The sequence below is a fragment of the Perca flavescens genome, chromosome 20, assembly GCF_004354835.1.
Source record: "Perca flavescens isolate YP-PL-M2 chromosome 20, PFLA_1.0, whole genome shotgun sequence".
NCBI classification, from domain to species: domain Eukaryota; kingdom Metazoa; phylum Chordata; class Actinopteri; order Perciformes; family Percidae; genus Perca; species Perca flavescens.
This window is the reverse complement of record NC_041350.1, coordinates 27,164,478-27,185,006: the sequence shown is the minus strand read 5'-3', so window position 1 is coordinate 27,185,006 and position 20,529 is coordinate 27,164,478. Positions and strand designations below refer to the sequence as shown.

Genomic DNA, 20,529 nt, shown 5'->3' with positions numbered 1-20,529 from the left:
GACACAATGTCATTTATTGTCCTGATGGAAAGTAATTGTGCAAGGACACCACAACAACAAAGCACAAGCACAACAGTGGTGAAGATACCACCGCATTAGCTATGAAAATTAACTTGAAGAAACTTGTTGTCATAGGCAATCCATTTTCTGTCAATAACAAAACTTTATATAATGAAAAGTGGAAGTTGAAAGTACGTGCTGGGTTGCAGTATTTGGGGTCGGTGCATTCATGTTGTGTTGTAATGTTGAAACATATGGTGCTAACGAATAACGCCCTACTAATACCAGAAAGTGACACAGCAGAATTCATCTGCATGTTTTTGCGAAAGAGGAGGAATTAGAAGCTTTGCTAGCTGGTGAATTACTGTAGCCGGTGAGCTAACTGCTACATTTGCAAGCTAGCCACGACTTGCTAGCGCTAGTAAGGTTAGGTTAGCGCTAGGTTGTGGCTAGAAAGTATTAAAATTATATTATATGTTATGAGATTTAACATAACTTCCAGCTGTAGCTGTATACCTTCTAGCCACAACTGCTACAATAACTCTGAGCTAACTAGCTTGCAAACGATCAAGCAAGCTAATTAGCATAGTTGCTAATCGGATAATAGGCTCACACAGTTTATTTAAGAGACGTAGGCTAAAACAGCTCCAGTACGACAAAGGAGCTTAAATAAAAGTGAATTTATGCAAGACAGCTAAGCTACAATATCTTCCTCTGTTATGGACTCTCCTTTCCCTCAAAGGTCAACACTGTCAAAAAGGATTGTTATTGGTCAACAATGTCAAAGTTGATTAAAGTTGAACTCAATGGAAAGGAAACGTTTGAGCTAATCCACTAATTATGGCGTTATCGATTGGAATGAACTGAAGTTGGCATGAAATTTTAAATGCAGGTGGCTGCAGAGCATATGTCTTATTAAAGCTGCATTAATACATTTTTTATATCAGCAGCCAATAAACAGAGTAGCCTATTCGTAATGTGAAAGTGGTCGCTTATTCCGCTTATTTCTATGGTCACTTAGAGCAGTGGTTCCCAACCTGGGGTCCGGGCACCCCTTAGGGGGGCGACAAAGATCACAGGGGGTGCGCAAGTCTTTATCTGGTTTAAGGTTGAGGTAAAAAAAAAATCATGATAATACACTAGAATATATAATGTATACAAAAGTCTGTATAAAAACTATACATTTTTGTTCTCGCTTAAAATTGTAGGCAGGCTACTTAGTAGGCCAAACCTCTGGGACCTCTTAACCTGGGACCCTTGCTGTCATCAGGTCAGCTGCTAGCTGCTATCATCCTCGTTTTTCCTCATCACTATTTTATGAATGAAACATGGCGGAGAAACGTAAGAGTGCTGATAACTGCTCTGTATTAAAAAAGAAAGTAAGGCTTTATCTCGAGAGTTACCTCCACTTCGGTTTCGGGGGAGGGGGGCTCAGCTTTTCTTAGACATGAGTAGGGGGGGCGCCAAGGAAAAAAGGTTGGGAACCACTGACTTAGAGAATTATTTCTGAACAGAACCTTTTAGCCTCCTTTAGCTCATTGTTTTGGTTTTTTTGGCACTTACTGTTTTGGTTCAGTCTTGTTGCTCTTATCAACTGCATTTCCAGCAGCAGTCAGCTGTTTTCAGCCAAAAAATCTATACTACTATACAGACAGACAGCTAGCGGGACCAACTGGTGAAGAGAGCTAAAACTAAAGCTACAGAGCCATATAGCTCCAAACACAGCTAAAAAGAGAGGTGGACAGAAGCACCACTCCAATTAATGCTAATAGGCTACATTGTGTGTCTGTTGGACACAATTCAGTCATCATTCAGTCACATTATCATAATTCATGGATTAACTGTAATTTAAGACGTCTGTGTTCACTGCGTTGGTTTTCCAGTCTGTGTAGTTGAGTTGCAGCTCTCACAGACGACTCCTCAAGCTTGAACAAGTCAATTGTACAATAGCTGTCCAGTGTGGAAGAGCAGAGAGCCAAAGTAAACAAGTGGCTGGTGCTGGTCAAACAAGACTAATTGACTCAGAAAGTTTTCTCAGGAGTTGGCAGGTCAAACAAGATTTCGGATGTGTCAGTAACCTCGGGCAGGTGTTTGTGAACATGTTGAACATGAAAAAAACCTATAGGCTGATAACATGTAGCAAAGCTTGTTTCTCTATTTATGTGGGGGTCTACTTTCACCCTTTTTTATGATTACTTTCTCTACTACTACTTTCTCATTCTGAGCTTTAAAAATATATTTCAGCTTAAAATTTTGGACATCAGAGCAGCCCTTAAACGCACCACGACTTTCTAAATCAATCTATGTTGCTCTCATGCTGTCATGGATTACTTATTTCTTTATTACCTGACCTATTTAAATGTCAAGTCAGTATGAATAGACAAAACAAGAACACAAAACAATGTCTAACCAATATTTAATAATTACACTTTGAATAGTGTTCAGCATTAATGTAATATGTGTACACGATTGCAGTAACTGAGCCATAACGCGTAAAAAGACCTTTGTGATCCTTTAACAGAAGCCACAGTTGCTGCAAATGATCGGTTCGGTGAGTCGAGTAATGCCAATTCAGGAAATTAAGTGGGAAATGTTCCTGGCAGCGGGCAGCATGTGAGACAACATTTCTAAGTTTTACCTGCACACATAGTCTGCTTTGCAGATCCGCAGCTGGGCCAGGCAGTTGGGCTTGTCCTTGTCTTCGTAGGAGCAGGACGGCACGATAGTTTGCCGGCGGCGCTCTGCGCAGGCCGTGTCAGTGCAGGGACAGAACAGCAGCTCGTGGGTGTAGTCAGGGGGAACACGGTCGAAGAACTTCCTCAGCGCCTTGTTGCACTTTGGTCGGTTACACGGCCCCGAGCGGGCTGACGGCTGGATGCAGGATGAGACATATTCCGTACGAAGCTTCTGACACGTCTCATCTATATTGCACGCCTTGGCAGCATCCAGGCAGCGGTTCACCGTCGTTACTTCGGACTCTAGAAGAAGACACAAAATGGGAAGCAGAAAGCATTTCATCCTTTTGCGTGGTTTGAGAAAATCAAATGTTTGCAATGTTTACTAATTATATCAATGCCTAATTGGAGACGGTATTGAGTTACCACTCTCACCTCTCAGAGTTGCATTTACAGATGAATAAAGAAATGTGTGTCTTGAAGTACACAAAGTAAACCAAAAATGATGATTATATGTAATAGGCCCCCTTGCAATGAATAGAACATGAATGGTGTTTAAATGTTGCATGAGCTCGGGCACTGGATGTGTTTCAGCTGAGGCCTAATGGCTGAATATTTCATTCTGCTGGGTTAATGCAGAGTGGCAGTGCTGAAAAAGCAGCTTCACCATCTCTCCAACCGTGGTGACGGCGCACATGCCTTAGGTTCTGGGTTCGATTCCCATTGTGATACATCAACCAATGTGTCCCTGAGCAAGACACTTAACCCCTAGTTGCTCCAGAGGCGTGCAACCTCTGGTATACAGTATATAGCAACTGTAAGTCGCTTCGGATAAAAGTGTCGGCTAAATGACATGTAATGCACAACAAGGCCTGTAATTACTGCTCCTTTCTCTTCATCCGTCTAGCCATCTTTCCAACGCTCCCTCTCCCTACATCTGGGTCCATCCCTCACTCACCTGACTCCCTCCTTCCCTCGCTGTGTGCCTGCCTCTCTCAGCGCTGTCGTTACCCCCCAGTCCATCTGTCTCTTCCCTTCCTCCAGTTCAGCTCACTCTCCCTTCCCCATCAGTTCTTCCTCAACTTTGTCCATCTCTGCCTCCCTCACTGCTCATGCTCCCTCTGACTTCCGTGGTAATGAGACACCTCTGTGGAGGCAGTGGAAACCCCTTTCATAACCACCTGTTTTTGGCCGCATTATTTCCCAATCCATCATCATGTGTGTTTTTTTCCCCCAAGCGACCTCCCAGTCAATACGGCCATGATGACGTTCAGCTCCTCTGGCAGATAGCGCCACTCATTAGTTTGTAAACTGACTGTAGTTGTGTCTCCTGGTGAGTACGGATCTTACCAAGCTGTCATATAAAATATGAATGGCCTTGGGGAGGAAGCTAACAACCCATCACAAAGCATAGGTTATTCCCAACTTAACTGCAAAGCAGGCGGGGAGAGGATGGGAGGACCTGATGGAACTGGATGACAAATTGCTTTCAGTTGCCACATGCGTAGGAAACGGAATATGCACATGAGCTTTCATATGAAATCCTTGTTATGAGGCATTCTTTAAGCCATTATTTATTGAGAGGAGACTTGCTGAGCATGCATGGTCTTATCCAGGAACATCCTGAGTCACATTCATGCCTTACACACATTTACACCTCAGAACTGCCTGAGGCTGAATGCACTCATGCTCTGGTTTGTTTTCCAGTGGCAGGCCTGCTTCTGTAATATTCATCAGCGCATATCTAAATTTGAAATCTACAGTTCAGTCTGTGAGTATTTGGGTAGTGGCACATTATGTTGTTTTGGCTCCGTATAACCAGCACAGTGCATTTGAAATGACACAGCGTCTGAGGTTGAAGTACTGACTTAAGATTTGAATTTCTTTCGATATTTGTCAACCTGTGATTTATTTTTATATTCAATACATACTTTTCAACTGTTTGTTGTATTTGTCAATATGAAAACGGGGACATGTAGTTCATCCATTATATAGGTCATTACCGTTGAAAACGTAAGGCAATACTTTCTTTTGTGTATCAGATACTGTAGCGGCAATCCTTCTTATTGCAGTTTACCACCACTATTAAGCAGTCTTCTTGGCTTTTAAGTTTGACACACAAGAATCCTCGGAGGCAGTAACTTCTGTTCTCAAAAAAACTTTACTAAAAAAGTAAAAACAAAGTTACAAGATTCTTCTCTATTGTATGGTCAAAAAACTGTGTAGCTCCATTGGCTGCTTAACCTAGTCTGCCTAGGGGACGGTGATGTCATCACCTGTATCCTTAAAGGAGCATCACAAAATGTTTTAAAAGGAAAACTACTAAAACTTATAAGTATCAATATGGCTCTTACATTTCCAGCCCCTAATTGCTTATGCTAAAGGCAGAACAATTATCAAATAGTATCAACATGAGAGCCATATAACATTCTACAGATATCAGTTATACGTACATCATACTACTCAATATAAAACTATATACGTAAACTGTTAACATTCTCAAACTGTTCACATCGCATGTTTCAGCAGGCAGAGTTTGTTTATAGGTCTGTCCAGTATGTTAGTCTTAGTCTGCACACTGACTCGTCTCACTGTACCACTGGAATCTGGTAAAGTCTTTATCACTCGACCCATACTCCAGGAGTTGCGAGGGGCAGATTCAACCACTATCAGTACAATATCTCCTGGTGCGAAGTTCCTCTGTGGTGTGAGTCACTTTTGTCTCTCCTGAAGGAGTGGCAAATATTCTCTTGTCCATCTAGTCCAAAAGAGGTTGGCTATATACTGTATCTGTCTCCACCGACGCCGTGCATACTGATCATCTTTGTCAAAGACTCCTGGTGGGATATTGGGTAGTGTTCTCATAAGCAACAGGTGATTAGGTGTTAAGGCTTCGACATCATTAGCGTCATCTGATGAGTGGGTTATCGGCCTGCTATTGATAATGGCCTCAACTTCGCACATGACGGTTTGGAGTCCTTCATCATCTAGAGTCTGTTGCTGTAACACAGAGTTCAATACCTTCCTTACAGTGCGGATTTGCCTTTCCCATACGCCACCTTGATGTGAGGCTGCTGGGGTGTTGAAAATCCACTTAATATCCTTTTCTGTCATGGTATTCTGTATTTTTGTCTGATCCAGGTTTTCCAGTGATTTACGCTGTTCCTTTTCCGCTGCGACAAAGTTCGTTCCATTGTCTGAGCGTATCATTTTTACTTGTCCTCTTCTGCATATAAACCTGCGTATGGCGTTGATGCAGGAGTCTGTATCCAGGCTGTGAGCAATCTCAATGAGCACAATTCTTACTGTGAGACAAGTGAAAATCACACCATATCGTTTAACAAGGCTCCTTCCACGTTTAATCTCAAATGGCCCAAAGAAGTCAACCCCCACGTTGGTAAAGGGTGGCTGATCAGGTAGTAGCCTGTCTTCGGGCAGGTCGTCCATCTTTTGTTTTCCAACCTTAGCATTTAGCCTTCGGCACACAACGCACTTTGAAATAATCCTCCTTACAGCTGAATTAGCTTGAGGGATCCAATATTTTTCTCGCAGTACTGCCAACATATAGTTGCGACCACAGTGTCCAACTTCTTGGTGGATGTGTTGCAGTATGAGGTTGACTATGGGTGAACTTTTAGAGAGGATGGCTGGATGTTTAGCCTCTTGTGGCATTGCAGCTTTATTAAGGCGGCCTCCAACTCTCAGTATACCATCTTGCAACATGGGGTCAAGTTTGTAGATCTGGCTCTTTTTCTTGATTGGAGCATGTTCACTTAGAGCACAGATTCTTCCATGTAGTCTTGTTTCTGACTTATCCGTACTAACTCTTTTTCTGCTTGAACTAGCTCTTCAAGTGACAACGGATGCTGCTGAAATGTTGATTTGAACTTCTTCATGCTCTGTGCAATGAGCTTGTTCTGGTTTTCAGGACTGTTCTCAGACTGACTGACTGTTGTTTCAAGCTCCTTTCTCTTGTTTTTCAGTAGCATTAGTGTCTCCTTTAGTCTGAGAAACCATGCAACAGCCCTTTTTAGTCATTGCCATGTTGAGTAGTAAGCAGTAAGCTTGTTGATTGTGTCATAGTTCTCTTGTGTGCCGGTCATGATCACTCTAGCACATGTTTTGATTTCTGGGTCTTCTTCTGTGGTCAAACATTTTTTATCCAGTTGTTTTGGCCACTCACTTTCAGGTTCCAGCAAGAAATCGGGACCATGTATCCAGACTTTGTTCTGCAGGAACTTCCTCACTTTGACTCCTCGAGAGCCCTGATCCGTTGGATTTAGCTCTGAGTTCACATAGCACCACTGGGTAGGATGAGAATGATCCCTTATTGTAGTGACTCTGTTTGCTACAAAGGTTTTGAAGCGAGCACTTTCATTTGACAGATATCTGAGCACTGTAGTGCTATCAATCCAGAAGACTGATTCTTGCAATGGGATCTTAAGCTCCTGTGTCAACACTCTGTCCATTCTTACTGCCACGACTGCAGCAGTCAGCTCCAGTCTTGGTATTGTGACGTGTTTTAAGGGAGTCACTCTTGATTTCCCGATGAGGAGGGAACATTGTTTCTTGTTTTCATGGCTGGTAAGCAATATGTAGGAAGCAGTAGCATATCCGTCCTCACTAGCATCAGCAAAATAATGCAACTGTGCTGACTGTTTGGATCCAAACTCTTCCGTTTTGATACATCTGGGTACGCTGAACTCTGCCAAACTCTCCAAATCTGCCAACCATTCATGCCATCTTTTTGCATGTACGCCTTCAATCTTTTCGTCCCAACCATGTTTCCCTTTGCACAGGTCGCGCAAGATGAGTTTTGCTGGCAATATGAGTGGTGCTAAGAAGCCGAGGGGGTCAAAGACAGAACTTACTGTGGACAGGATGCCACATCTGGTGACAGGCTTGTTTTGCATGTTTATCTGGAAGTTGAACTTGTCAGTTTCTGTGCACCATTGCACACCAAGTGCACGCTCCATTGGGAGGGTATTGTGTCTTATGTCCAGATCTTTAACTTCAGGTGCTCTTTCGTTGTCTGGAATAGATGCCAAGACTCTCTTACTGTTACTCACCCACTTGGTGAGACGGAAACCTCCCCTAGCACATAAGGCGGTGAGTTCTTGTACCAGGCTGATTGCTTCCTCACTTATTTCCACTGCTTTAAGGCAGTCAACATAAAAGTGTCTTAGCACAGAGTCCACTGCCTCTACACTCATAATCTCTTTTGCATCCTCTGCAGTTTTTCTCAGTGTGTAGGAGGCACAACTGGGTGAAGACGTAGCACCGAAGAGGTGTACATTCATCCTGAACACTTTGGCGTCACGGTTAAGGTCACCATTTGGCCACCACAGAAACCGCAGTAGATCTGCATCTTCCTTCGGGATCTTCACCTGGTAAAACATAGACTCCACATCTGCCATCAGCGCCACTGGATGCTCTCTGAACCTCAATAGGACGCCAATGAGGTTGTTAGTGAGGTCTGGTCCTTGGAGTAACTGTTCATTTAGTGAGACACCCTGGTATGTAGCCGTGCAATCAAAGACCACTCTCATTTTCTTCATCTTGGGGTGATACACCCCGTGGTGGGGGATGTACCACACACGGCCGTCATTGCGGCTGAGCTGCTCGGCTGGTATCTCCTCAGCGTAGCCTTTGTCAATGATGCACCAGCACCGTTTTAAAAGTATCGATTTAGCACCGGAATCGAAAAAAAACCAAACAATACCCAACCCTAGTGCTCTTTCCTTTGAGATTTAGTTTCCTCTGAATGTCTTCAGTGCAAAATGTTGCTGTACTACCAGGATCTATAAAGGCGTATGTTTCCACATATCTCTCACTCTTCCTAGACTTGAGCTTAACTGGTACAACAGCGAGCACACATTCCACTTCTCCAGGCCCAGTGTTTCCACATGACTCTTGACCGAACGACACATATGCACTAGAAACCATGTCATTCTCAGTGTTGTTTTCTTTTGTCTTTTCTGAACCACTGTTTCCTCTGTCTTGACATGAAGTATGTCTGGATGAGACTGGGAACAAATCTGACACTTGAGTCTCTTTTTGCAAGTTTTACTAAGGTGCCCAAAGGTAAGGCATCCAAAACACAGGCCTCTAGATTTCAGGAAGTCTATCCGTTCCATGTTTGTCAGCTCTTTAATTTTATTGCAGACAGAAAGAGCATGATTCTTCTGGCAAAACAGGCAGGGTTTGTGAAAGGCTGTTACAACACCTTTTACAGAGCTGTTTTTCCTTGCTGTTGCCTCCATGGTTGTGTCCTGTACACTTGTAGCAAAAGTGCTTTCTCTTTGTCCGGTCTTCCTGAGATTTTTCTCTTTTGTCTCCTTTTCTTTACCTTTGGTGGTTTGCGAACCTTCTATAACATCTCCAAAAAGAGGGTCCAAAGTTACTTTGGCTTGCCGATTAATGAAGTCGACTAGGTGAGAAAACCTTGCTCGTCCTCTTCCTGCCTCACGGACCTCAAATGCAGTTGTTCTCCATCTCTCTCTTATCGTATAGGGAAGCTTTGAAATAACAACTCTCATATTAGTAGGGTTATCCATTTCTTCTATGAATTCAATATCATTCATCGCATTCCAACAACCAATCAGGAAGAGAGCATAAGCGCTTATTGCTTTACCGTCTTCTGGTTTGATCTGAGGCCATTTCAAGGCTTTATCCATGTAATCATTTGCTATCTTCAACTCATCACCATATTGCCTCTGGAGTAGCTTTCTGGCCTCACGGTAGCCTCTGTCAGGTGACATATGCTCACAGCTACGAACAAGCTCCTGCGGCTCCCCACTGGTATACTGCTCCAAGTAGTACAACTTGTCCTGATAGCTGTCAGTTTTTCTATCCACAGCATGATCGAAGGCCCTGATGAAGGATTTGTAAGTGAGAGGGTCTCCTTTAAAAGCTGGAATGTTTTTAGAAGGAAGATAGGACCTCGTCTGTTGCTTTAAAAGCATCTCAGTAATAGCATTTTGCTTTTGCATGACTTCAACCAGTCCTCTTTCAGTGCTTGTTACCTGTGTGTGTCTCTTGCCACAAGGTTCATTTTGTTGTGTGTCTGGTGAAGACTGTGCCAACAAGCCAGGAACATATGATTCTTGTCCTCCGGCAGCAGCATTGGAGGTCAGCAAAGCACCATCACTCTCTTCTTTAGGTCTACCTCTTGGGCGCATCCATGGTACATCGTTAGGGGTGCTTCCTTTAACACTGTCATATTCCTTAAACACCTCAAGCTTTGCGTTAGATTCTGCAATTGCTGTATCAAGTTCAAGCTGTTCCATTTTAGCTTTCAGCTGCAGCTTTTCAATCTCCAGTGCTTGCTTCTTTTTTAAAGCTGCTGAACGCGCCAACAATGCAGCATGCTCTGCTTCTTCTTTCCTCCGTGCTGAGGGCCCAGTTGTTGATGATGAAGCAACTGAAGAATTCTTTTTGCTACATCTACTGCTTTTAGCAACTTGAGATATGCTCGGCTTGTCCTTCATCTTCATCCATTAATGCAATGACTGCAGCATTGATATCTTCAAACTCAACATATGATTTGTGGAAACTATTGTGAAGCATCTCTTCCACTACATCCATGTTTGAATCATCAAGTTTCAAATTTTCAATGTGTTTCATCATGCCTGTAAGCTGAGATAACTTTCCTCTTCTGGATCCAATAAGCCTGCTTATTTTATCATCCTTTGCTTGTTGTGTGGGCTTTGGTGCCCTCTTTTGATCAGTTTCATCCATGACCACAGCACAAACCACTGGACTCAGATTCAGCTGAAAACAGTGCGTCCTCCAAAGAAAAGCCAATGTTCTACAGTGTTTTCACAAGCACATTGCGTTTCTCAAGCAGCTGATATCCAAAATCCGTCCCAATGAAATGCATCCACATCTGCGCTGGGCAGCTCCGACATGATACAACAAGCACGTGCTTAACAAGGCAATTAAGGCAGACTATCCGACTCCAGTACGTTAGCTTTCCTTGTGTTAGCTTACTTAGCGGTTGACATCGTGTTGCAAAGCGTCCATAGACTTACTTTCATCCGCTATGAAGGCTTGCGTTAATTCCTCATCGATCCAGAAACGGCTTTAATCCACATTAATCCGTTCTTCTTTCCATCGAGAACCGAGTTTTTTGACTCTCTCATGTAGCGGCAATCCTTCTCAATGCAGTTTACCACCACTATTAAGCAGTCTTCTTGGCTTTTAAGTTTGACACACAAGAATCTTCGGCAGTAACTTCTGTTCTCGAAAAAACTTTACTAAAAAAGTAAAAACAAAGTTACAAGATTCTTCTCTATTGTATGGTCTAAAAACTGTTTAGCTCCATGGGCTGCTTAACCTAGTCTGCCTAGGGTTATCACCTGTATCCCTAAAGGAGCATCACAAAATGTTTTAAAAGGAAAACTACTAAAACTTATAAGTATCAATATGGCTCTTACAGATACTGTGACACACCTTCAGAGGTGGTTCTGTAGTTGAAGTCCTGTATGAAGGAGTACAGCTGTAATCTGTACAGCTGTACTCAGTAGCAGAGTTTCTGCAGGTTTCACCAAGTCAAGACTTTTTAAAGGACCCATGACATGCTGCTTTTTGGATGCTGTGGTCCCCTAATACTGTATCTGAAGTCTTGTTCCCAAAATTCAGCCTTGGTACAGAATTAGAGAGCCACTAGAGCCAGTCCCACAATGAGCTTTCCTTAGAATGTGCCATTTCTGTGTCTGTAGCTTTAAATGCTATTGAAGATGAGAGAGGGCGGGGCAAGGTGGAGGGTGGGGGTGTGGCCTTGACCAACTGCCACTTTGCTCGTTTGAAAGCCATGTCTCTCTCTCATGGGTGGGCCAAATTCTCTGGGCAAGCAAAGCAGAGACAAGGGAGGTAACCTTGCTCCTTATGACCTCATAAGGAGAAGATTCCAGATCGGCCGATCTGAGCTTTCATTTTCTCAAAGGCAGAGCAGGATACCCAGAGCTCGGTTTACACCTATTACCATTTCTAGCCACTGGGGGACAATAGACAGGCTGGGGGAACGCATATTAATGTTAAAAAACTTCATAAAGTGAAATTTTCATGCCATGGGACCTTTAAGACTTGTTTAAGACCATTATGAATGACATTTAAAACCTTTATTACAAGTCCTAAATTAGTTTTTTTATAAGCCAAGTATTGCTTAACTTGCACCTCCCCATAGCTGAAGAATAAAATCAGTTTTGTCTAATCATATTTGGTTGTCTCTGTAAAGTTTAAACACTACATTTGTGCGCAACACATTTCAGCTGTTGTGCGACCGCTTTTCACACATGCGTGTTTGCCGTGAAAACATACAGGCAACACAATTTTCTGTTCATGTTAATAGCGCATTAAAATCTGGTGCTAATATGGCACTGGTGCACGGTATCTACCAGACGAAAAAGCAACACGGATTTCGTTGCCACATAAATGTCTGTGCTGCTCTCTGATGCTCCCAAACAGACATTAGAGGCAACAGAAACATCGCTGCCTGTCACGCTAGTAAACACTAATAACACGTTACACTTTGCAGCAGGTAACATTAGCCTACCGTTAGCTACAGTAGCAACTGGATTCAACACGGTTAAAATGCTGACCGTTAAACGGTGTTAAATGTGACTGTATTTCACTGGAGAGGATTCCAACAGTGGGACGTACAACCGTTTGCCGCTAAAGCTATGAGCTAGCAGACACAAACTAGCACTATGGTCACTGCTGTTGTCAGAAAAACAAAACAGACTGGAAAAAATCTTGCGTTTACTTAAAACTGGTAAACCTTGTGGTGCATTCAAAGTTATTGTAAAATACCCTTTTCTCATCTATCAGCAATCTACTGGTGAAAGAAGTAATTATTGTTAAAAGTTATTGTTATTACATATTTAATAATCATTTAAATTCCCCCTTTTTTGTGCTGATCTGAAAATTGATCCAATCTGTGACTCAAAACCGTGATCCGATCCGTGAGTTTTATGATCCATGGCACCCCTATTTGAGAGGGATGTGAAATTATATTCCAAGCCATTATCTCATTGTTTCATCATTCAAATGTGTGGTATGGTTACATAAGAAATTAAGTGCTCCAAATATAGGCAGTTTAAAACATGGAAACTGTATTGTCAATTTCGGCAACCAAAAGCTGATGCCTGGTTGCCATGCCGACAACCACTTTATAAAGTTAGTGTTGAGCCCTGTCCATACATCTGCCAGTGACCACTGTTTGGAATATAGTGAACACACTGGTCTACAGCATAGAAGTGGCTTATGCTACAGAATACTTTTTTTGCCATGGCACTGGATTGTTTCTAATATAACTAGATTAGATTAGATTAACTAGAGTCTCCTCGAGATGAGTGTTTGATACTCAAAAAACAGATTTCCTTTAAGAGTCTTTGTTCCCCTAATCTGCATGTTAACACCCATGAATCAAAGCTCTGCACATCACCCTCAAAATCTATTTCAGATCCTGATTACCCTTAAAGCCTACCTAAATTACCTTAAAAGCTGCTGTGACCAATTTGTTGCATTAGAGAAAAACAAACAAAACTGTTGATATTTGTCTTATAACCAAGGTGCATGAAGTAGAAAACAAGGAAACACAATTTCTACCGCTCTTAGAGGCCAACGATGCATTAAAAACATCCAATCTGTTTAAACAGAGGCACTTAATACCACTGACTTCACTTTGGTTAACTGATGAATTGGTAAAGGGTGAAGTACTCCGTTGTTTGAATACTCCTCAAAATATGATGAGCCGTGGCTCCAGCTTGCGTCTTTGAAAAGGGTCATTACTCTGTTTGAGGGAGAGATGCTATAAGGGCGGACAAACATCCATTAATCACATCTTTGTTGTTTTGGCAGTCGACTTGTCGAGATGCATGGCATGGATGTCAACTTTGACCTCCCGTGGAGTTGCTGGAGTGAAATTTACGAGGAGGTGGTACAGCGCAGGTCTGGTGCTGCTGTAATTCAAAGCAGCCTAAAACAAGCAGTGTCACTTTAACAAGGAGCTTATGCATGAGGTCACAAAAAACTATTATCAAGCATGTTACAAAGGATGTCCACTGAATCTGAATTGTGAAGTTATTTTTCTTATGGTATATTCCAAATCATATACACAAACTGTCTCACACGCACACGGACAGTTTATCTGTGTTCTCACTCCATTATGCTCAACAAGCACATAGAAAACTAGAATGTACTCTTGTACATTCTAGTAAAAGTAAATATGTGTGATTGCTGCTTATATAATTAACATAAATCGAAAAGCTATCAACCTGCCAAACCCACTGCACATGTTTCTAGCTGTAAGTATGTAAAAAAAGTAGATACTTGCCATGGAATAAAAATAACAAGGGCTTAAGTCATCGAATTTTGTTCAATGTTCAAAGTTCAAATGATGTAGGAAGCAGAAAGTATGCTGAAGCAGTAGAACTTCAATAATGGAGTAGGTTTGAAGAGGGTTTAAAGATTTCTCCTATTCACTTCCGTTATAAAAGACTGCTGAAAAAAACTATATTATTATGACACGCCAGTGTTGGATGGTTTGTTAACACAGAACCATCTGAGAAGCTGTCATTGGAAACTGTGTGGGAAAGGACAAGCACTTTAAAAAAGCAGGTGATTTGATGGACCATCTGTCTATCACGTCCGCCATTCTTGTTTTGAATGAACAGTCGCGGCCGCCACACACACCTAAACCACCATGGACGCCGATTGGTTTGGTGAGCTGGTAGTTTAGACACAAACGCATTACTTGAAGCCTAGTCAATATCAATGACATTTCATTTACGGGATTGTTCAGGTGCTGCCGGAGGTTCCGCTGGATGTCCCTCACCTTCCTCTTTCTTTGTGTTGTCATTCTAAACTCTGGTGGATTTCTGAGGACTATGGTTAACTGCTTCTCAGATCTCTGCAGGGTAAATCCAGACAGCTAGCTAGACTATCTGTCCAATCTGAGTTTTCTGTTGCACGACTAAAACTACTTTGCTGCGTCCAGCGCCTAGCGCCACCCAAGACCACTGTGATTGGTTTAAAGAAATGGCAATAAACCAGAGCACATTTGTGTCCCATCTTCGGAATGTTGTGTGGACTAGCCAGACATTCCTCCGCAGCGCTGTGGAGGAAGGTCTGGCAATGCGAGACTACTTGAAGCCTGACAAGATGGATTTTCGTGTGATATGCGATCCTGCGATGTTTGTGTGATCTTGTGATGTTGCGAGAATCCAACTGTGGTGCAAGGTAAGAAATGTTCCCTCATTGCACAATAAAACTGTGCATGTACAACAACTAAGAGTACAGTGGGTCAAAATTGAACAAAGAGGGGAGTCTGTAAACTGTGATAGGTGATTGGATATTTGGGTTTAAATCTCCTTAGTTCTCTCTTCCAAATAAGTCTGGTTAAGCTAGGGGTTTAACATCTTCATTTTAGACATGTCACTGCATTCCCAGATCTCAATAATTACTTCAGTGAGTACAAAATTATCATAATCAGAAAAAAATGATGGTCAAACGTAAGTAATTCAGATCCAAGTTGTAATAAACCAGAATCATTCTTTAACTTGCTGGTGAGCACATGCAGTTTTTAAAGTGCTGCGGGCAAATAACAGATTTCAGATTTGTGCCTTAAAGTTTAATGGACTCCATGTAAAGCTGTGTTAGTGTAAACTGTTTCATAACCTGAACACAACCTGAATTTACCTTCAGGGCTATTATGCAAACTGTCTCCTGAACTGGCCTAAAACCACTGTTAAATAATGTGCCTTTCTTGGCCCTGTGGTATAAAAAAAAGCATGTGCTGTTTGCTAATGTCAGCTTGCATTACTTCAGGTTTGAAGTCATGAAAGTTGTATTTGACACTGATCCTTTATTGCCATTAGGAGCTGCCAACACACAAAACTACCTTGTGCAACTTTAATATCACGAGGATACACGTGACCCCATGGTAAATAAGAAATCACTGCTTATCTAGTTTAAAAACAAAACAAAAAAAACATTAAGCTTCCACTTATTCTCTCCTGAGCCGCTCAGTATTATACTCTAAAATGACACCATATATGTTGCAGAAAAACACCCCACATGCAATTAATTGTCCAGTAGTAGAAAAATTAGAGGATTTATTTTGTGAAATATTCATATTTCCAATATAAAAGTATAATTACAATTTTAACCTTACCCTTCACTCATTTTGCATAGGTGTCCTTATACAATATTAACATAGTGAAGGGGTCATTTAAAAAAAAAAAAAAAGATTTTTGTTCCTCATTTTTAGGTTTAGTTTTAGTTCTTAATGTTGGAAAAACACTTTATTTAAAAAGGTGCAGTAAGCGATCCAATACACTTTTTGTCAAATTCAGTGCGCGGAAAAGAAATCCGGTGTTCATACACACAGCCCCGGGGGGCAGCATGTGAATGTGCCGTCTGGCCAGGAGTAATCAAGGAGAGTTGGCAGAGAAAAAGCGAAAGAGGAAAAGGACTGAAGAACACAAATGAAAAAAGAAGTTGTATGACTAGGAAAGGAGAAAGAGCCTTGTTAACATCGTTGAGTCTTTTCAACGCTGCAGAAACCTCCGTGGTTTCAAAGGAATGAAAGCTGAGGGCTCTCGTCCTGATGGACAAGTGAGTAATAACGTTAGCTTTGTCCTTTCACTGTTTGCGGTTTTCAACAGGTCCGTTTAACCTTGTCCGTTTGCATTGAATGCGATGGCTGCTGGTTGGCTTTAGAGCAGTAGTGTCTGTAGCTATTGAGGAGGAGAAAGTGGGGGGGGCAAGGTGGAGGGTGGGAGCCTTGACCATCTGCCACTTTGCTCGTTTGAAAGCCATGATGTCTTTCTCTCTCTCTCATGGGTGGGCCAAATTCTCTAGGCGGGAAAAACAAAGAAAGAAGAGGTAACCTTGCTCCTCATAAGGAGAAGATTCCAGGTCGGCCCATCTAAGCTGTCATTTTCTCAAAGGCAGAGCAGGATACCCAGGGCTCGGTTTACACCTATCACCATTTCTAGCCACTGGGGGACCATAGACAGGCTGGGGGAAGGCATATTAATGTTTAAAAACCTCAGAAAGTGAAATTTCCATGCCGTGGGACCTTTAAAATGTTTAAATTAAGATGTGTCCTTCCTTTGAGCTGTAATTATCCACTTGTTTAAACTTATGTTTGTGTGAATGTGGAACATTTATCATTATACTGTATGTCATATGCATGAATGCCTTCCATACTAATCACTTTATTTAAGTCATTATTTAAGTTTTGCAGATTCTCAACCTCAGCTTCACTCATCCAGTTTGTAATTGCCGTCGGAGAAAACAGTTGACTTTATGTCCTCTCCTCATTTGTGTGCAGTCTCTCTCTCTTCCAACCCTCCAACAGGAAAATATTGTCTTGTTTGTGTAAACAAAACAGCTTAGTCTGTCTTCCATTTTCATTTTTTGGCTTCCTCCATCTCATTCTCCCTCTCACCATGACTTTCTTTCTTTGTGTTTCTTTCTGCTCTTCACACTCTCTGTCTCTCTCTCTCTCTTTCTCTCTCTCTCTCTCTCTCTCTCTCCTTATCAAAGTAAATAGGTAATTAATCTGTGCCTTGGAGGCTAACAGCAGCACATACCAGCCCTGCGGCCTGCCCAAAGGCTCAGAGGCAAGACAGAAGTGAAAGAAGTGTGGGTTGTTACTCATCAAACACTTTGCAAACCAACATGCATACACCTGTCTACTCCGTCAAAATGATGCAGGATAACCTCTCCATTTACTCTTTTCATTGACACATTGGTTGGGACCTACTTAGTTTTTTTTTTTGAAAAATAGATGCTTTTGATTGTCTTAATAACTTGTTTCTCCCTACTCAGTTGGAGTAACTGAAGGCAGAAGCAGAGAAACACTGGTAGCAGTGGCAGCCGGCACACTTACCTGCAGCAATGGAGGCCAGACGGACGTAGTCGGAGCCCCTCTCCTCTGGTTCATACGGGTAGTTATCCACTAGGCTGAGTCCTGCCAACACAGAGGAGAGAGCTTAGTTCTGTTGTCATGACAACCCAAAAATAACGCTGTTCTTTTCTTCTTCTTTTGAATGCAGAATTTGTCTTTTCATTGTCCCCCTGAAACACTGACACAAACACTCACTATATATCATAAAAGTTACATAAAACGTTACAAAGCATAGACAAAAATAATTCATCCATGAAAGAATTCATCCATGGCTGGATTAACCTGTTAGGGGACCTTTGGGTGAAAATGTGCCCTGTCAAGTAGCAGAGCAGAGACCAGATGACCAACCAGTATTATGGAAATCAGCTTTAGCAAAGATTTTGGTACAATCGGGTCAGTAGGAATTCGACATTATATCACATCAGATATTATTGATGTTGTTTTATTCCAGAACTCATGTTCACACTCTCAGACCATGTGTAGGAAAGTTCCAGTTTGTTCAGGTTGACAGACTGTGTAATAGAGAGTAGGAATGGCTTTAGAGACGTATCTCTTCTGAGGAGTCCAATATGTCCTATGGCATATGTTGATGTGGATCTGCTGGTAATTTGGGTTCTTGGAACAGTGGGAAATGTCCCAAACTGTCTCCCAATTAATTACGTTCCCCTCAGGGCTCAGCTCTCCCTCCCATTTCGAATTCTCACAGAATCAAAACTGAATTAATATCTTGTCAGTCAGAATCTTATTAACCTGTCCCAGTCACTAATAATCATATATGTGATGTTTTAGAATGTAGGCAATGGCACATAAAGAGCATTTTTTCCATGTCCACTGAAGTTTCTCAGCTTGCACTCTAGTAACATTTGTGCGGTCCAGGTAGCTTTGCATAAAAAATGGTTGTCATTCGCAAGGCTACTTTTACTTTTATACTTTAAGTTAATTTACAAACCTGTACTTTGTTACTTTTACTTGAGTAAATCAGTACTTCTACTTTTACCAGAGTATTTTTTTAAAGTATCTGTAAGTAAATCTGTACTTCTACTTGAGTATGGGAAGTGAGTATTTTTGCCATGTCATGTATTTTTTACATTTGCACTTGACTTGCAGGATAGTCATAATGTTGTCAATCTTGTTATACTGTTGCACTTGTTTCAGTTGTTTTAAATCTAGAAATATGAAATATGCTGAATGCCTACATTTGAATGTAAATGTTACACAAATAATGGGGTCCAATGAAGTTAATGACACTGGTAGTGCAAAGCATTTGGAATAAGCACAAAAATGAGAAAATAAAATGAGTGTGGGTGGAACAAAAGGAATCAGAGCCTCAGTTTTAACTATTCTTTACACAATAATCACTGTTTTTATTTCAGCCTGGAATTAACTGTTGAGCTCTCTGGAGGTGGAAGCCTAATTCATGTGTAATGGGAGGCACACACTTGATAATCCTGAAAACACACTGTACCTGCTCGCCCACCTTTCGGGAGCAGAACCATCAGATTGTGTTTGTTAATGCTGGTTCTTACCGTGCAGCACTGACTGATGCAGACTCCAGTAGATACTCAGGCAGTTCTTCTCTTTCTTCATGCCTCTTTTACATTGGCAGCCGTGCAAAGGAGTGGACAGCAGCGCCGTCATGGCGTTCTCACACTGGTTCCGCGCCCCGGGCCCCAGCTTCACGCTGCCGTCCCCCGCCACACACTGCCGGAGGGTGCGCAGTCGCGGGCTGCAGGTGTCGTCGCTGGAGCAGGTGTCTCCGGCGCGCAGGCAGTCCCTCCCGCCTGAAGAGAGCGCCAGACGTGGGACTCCTGCAGGACGAGACAGAGAGAGGACAGGTTAGTGTCACGTTGTGAAATCTTAGAAGGAGACTGGTCTAGGGATCGGTTTTCTGTACACTTGTTCAGTGAAGCTTCAGTAGAACATAACATTTATTGAAGAAATCTTAATGGATAACTCACACATAGTTGTGTAAAGCACTTTGAATTGCGTTGTTGCTGGAATGTGCTATATCAATAAAGCTGCCATGCCTTGCCTACGTATCTTGAGTACAAGAAGCCCAACTGCAAGAAAAACGGAATTATACAAGACTCAAAATGGCCACATCGAAACAGGGCTGAAATAAATTCATCAGCAGGACTGCATGAATGATGGAGAGAAAGTGAATCTGTCTCCAACTGTTTTTTTTATTTTTTAGTTTGTTACTGTTATTTACTGTAATGTTTCAAATCTCTTGCCAATAAAGATAATAAAGAAGTGGGCCTGTTTCCCTCCAAAAAAACAGTGATGCAGTGATTTGAAATTGAAAGGTCAACTAAACTGATATGGGAAGAAATTAAAATCTATACTATTTATATAATATTAAGTTGTTTCTTTCCATTAAACAACTGGAAACATTACAATACATCTGTTCTTATTCAGCATGTGTCCCTCCCGTACCAGTACCACATATTGAGCAGTTGGTTAGGGCCATGTTTGTTGATTTTGTGAAATTCAAAATTACAGCGCATTTTAACGCAACATTTAGTGGCGTTTTGTTTTTTGAAGAATTCCCCAACACCCCGAAACATTTCTTCACAGGAAAAAAAAGCCCGAGTGTTATGTCCTGTTGCTGTATTCGATGGTTGAGATGACTGCAGAGACCGATACATTTGCAAGGTGGACATAACACCTTGTTATTACGCTGCGTGGTGCTGTCCCGTCTCTGTTCCCGGGGTCAGAGCCAGAACCAGAGACGGTACGGACAGCATCTGTGTCCAAACAGGTGACGGTACGTCAGCGCGGACAGCAGTGTGTCCGAGCTGCTGACAGATAGAAACATGTCGGGAATTAATGTTTAGGCTTGCTACACGTAATATACCATTGCATTTTATCAGCGGTGGAAAGTAACTATACCGTACTTCATTAAAATTGTAAGGTACTTTTAATTGAGTATTT

General features: G+C 42.0%; 1 protein-coding gene across 1 annotated transcript in view; it reads right to left on the bottom strand.

Moving 5' to 3' along the window:
- gfra4a (GDNF family receptor alpha 4a) overlaps positions 1–20,529 on the bottom strand; it is a 385,676-nt gene that overhangs the window by 83,020 nt on the left and 282,127 nt on the right. Inside the window, exons 5-7 of the mRNA XM_028565152.1 lie at positions 19,122–19,403; positions 17,578–17,658; positions 2,639–2,978 (exon numbers count right to left, since the gene is read on the bottom strand). Of these exons, the coding sequence (XP_028420953.1) occupies positions 2,639–2,978; positions 17,578–17,658; positions 19,122–19,403 (703 nt within the window). The remainder of the gene's footprint in view (positions 1–2,638; positions 2,979–17,577; positions 17,659–19,121; positions 19,404–20,529) is intronic.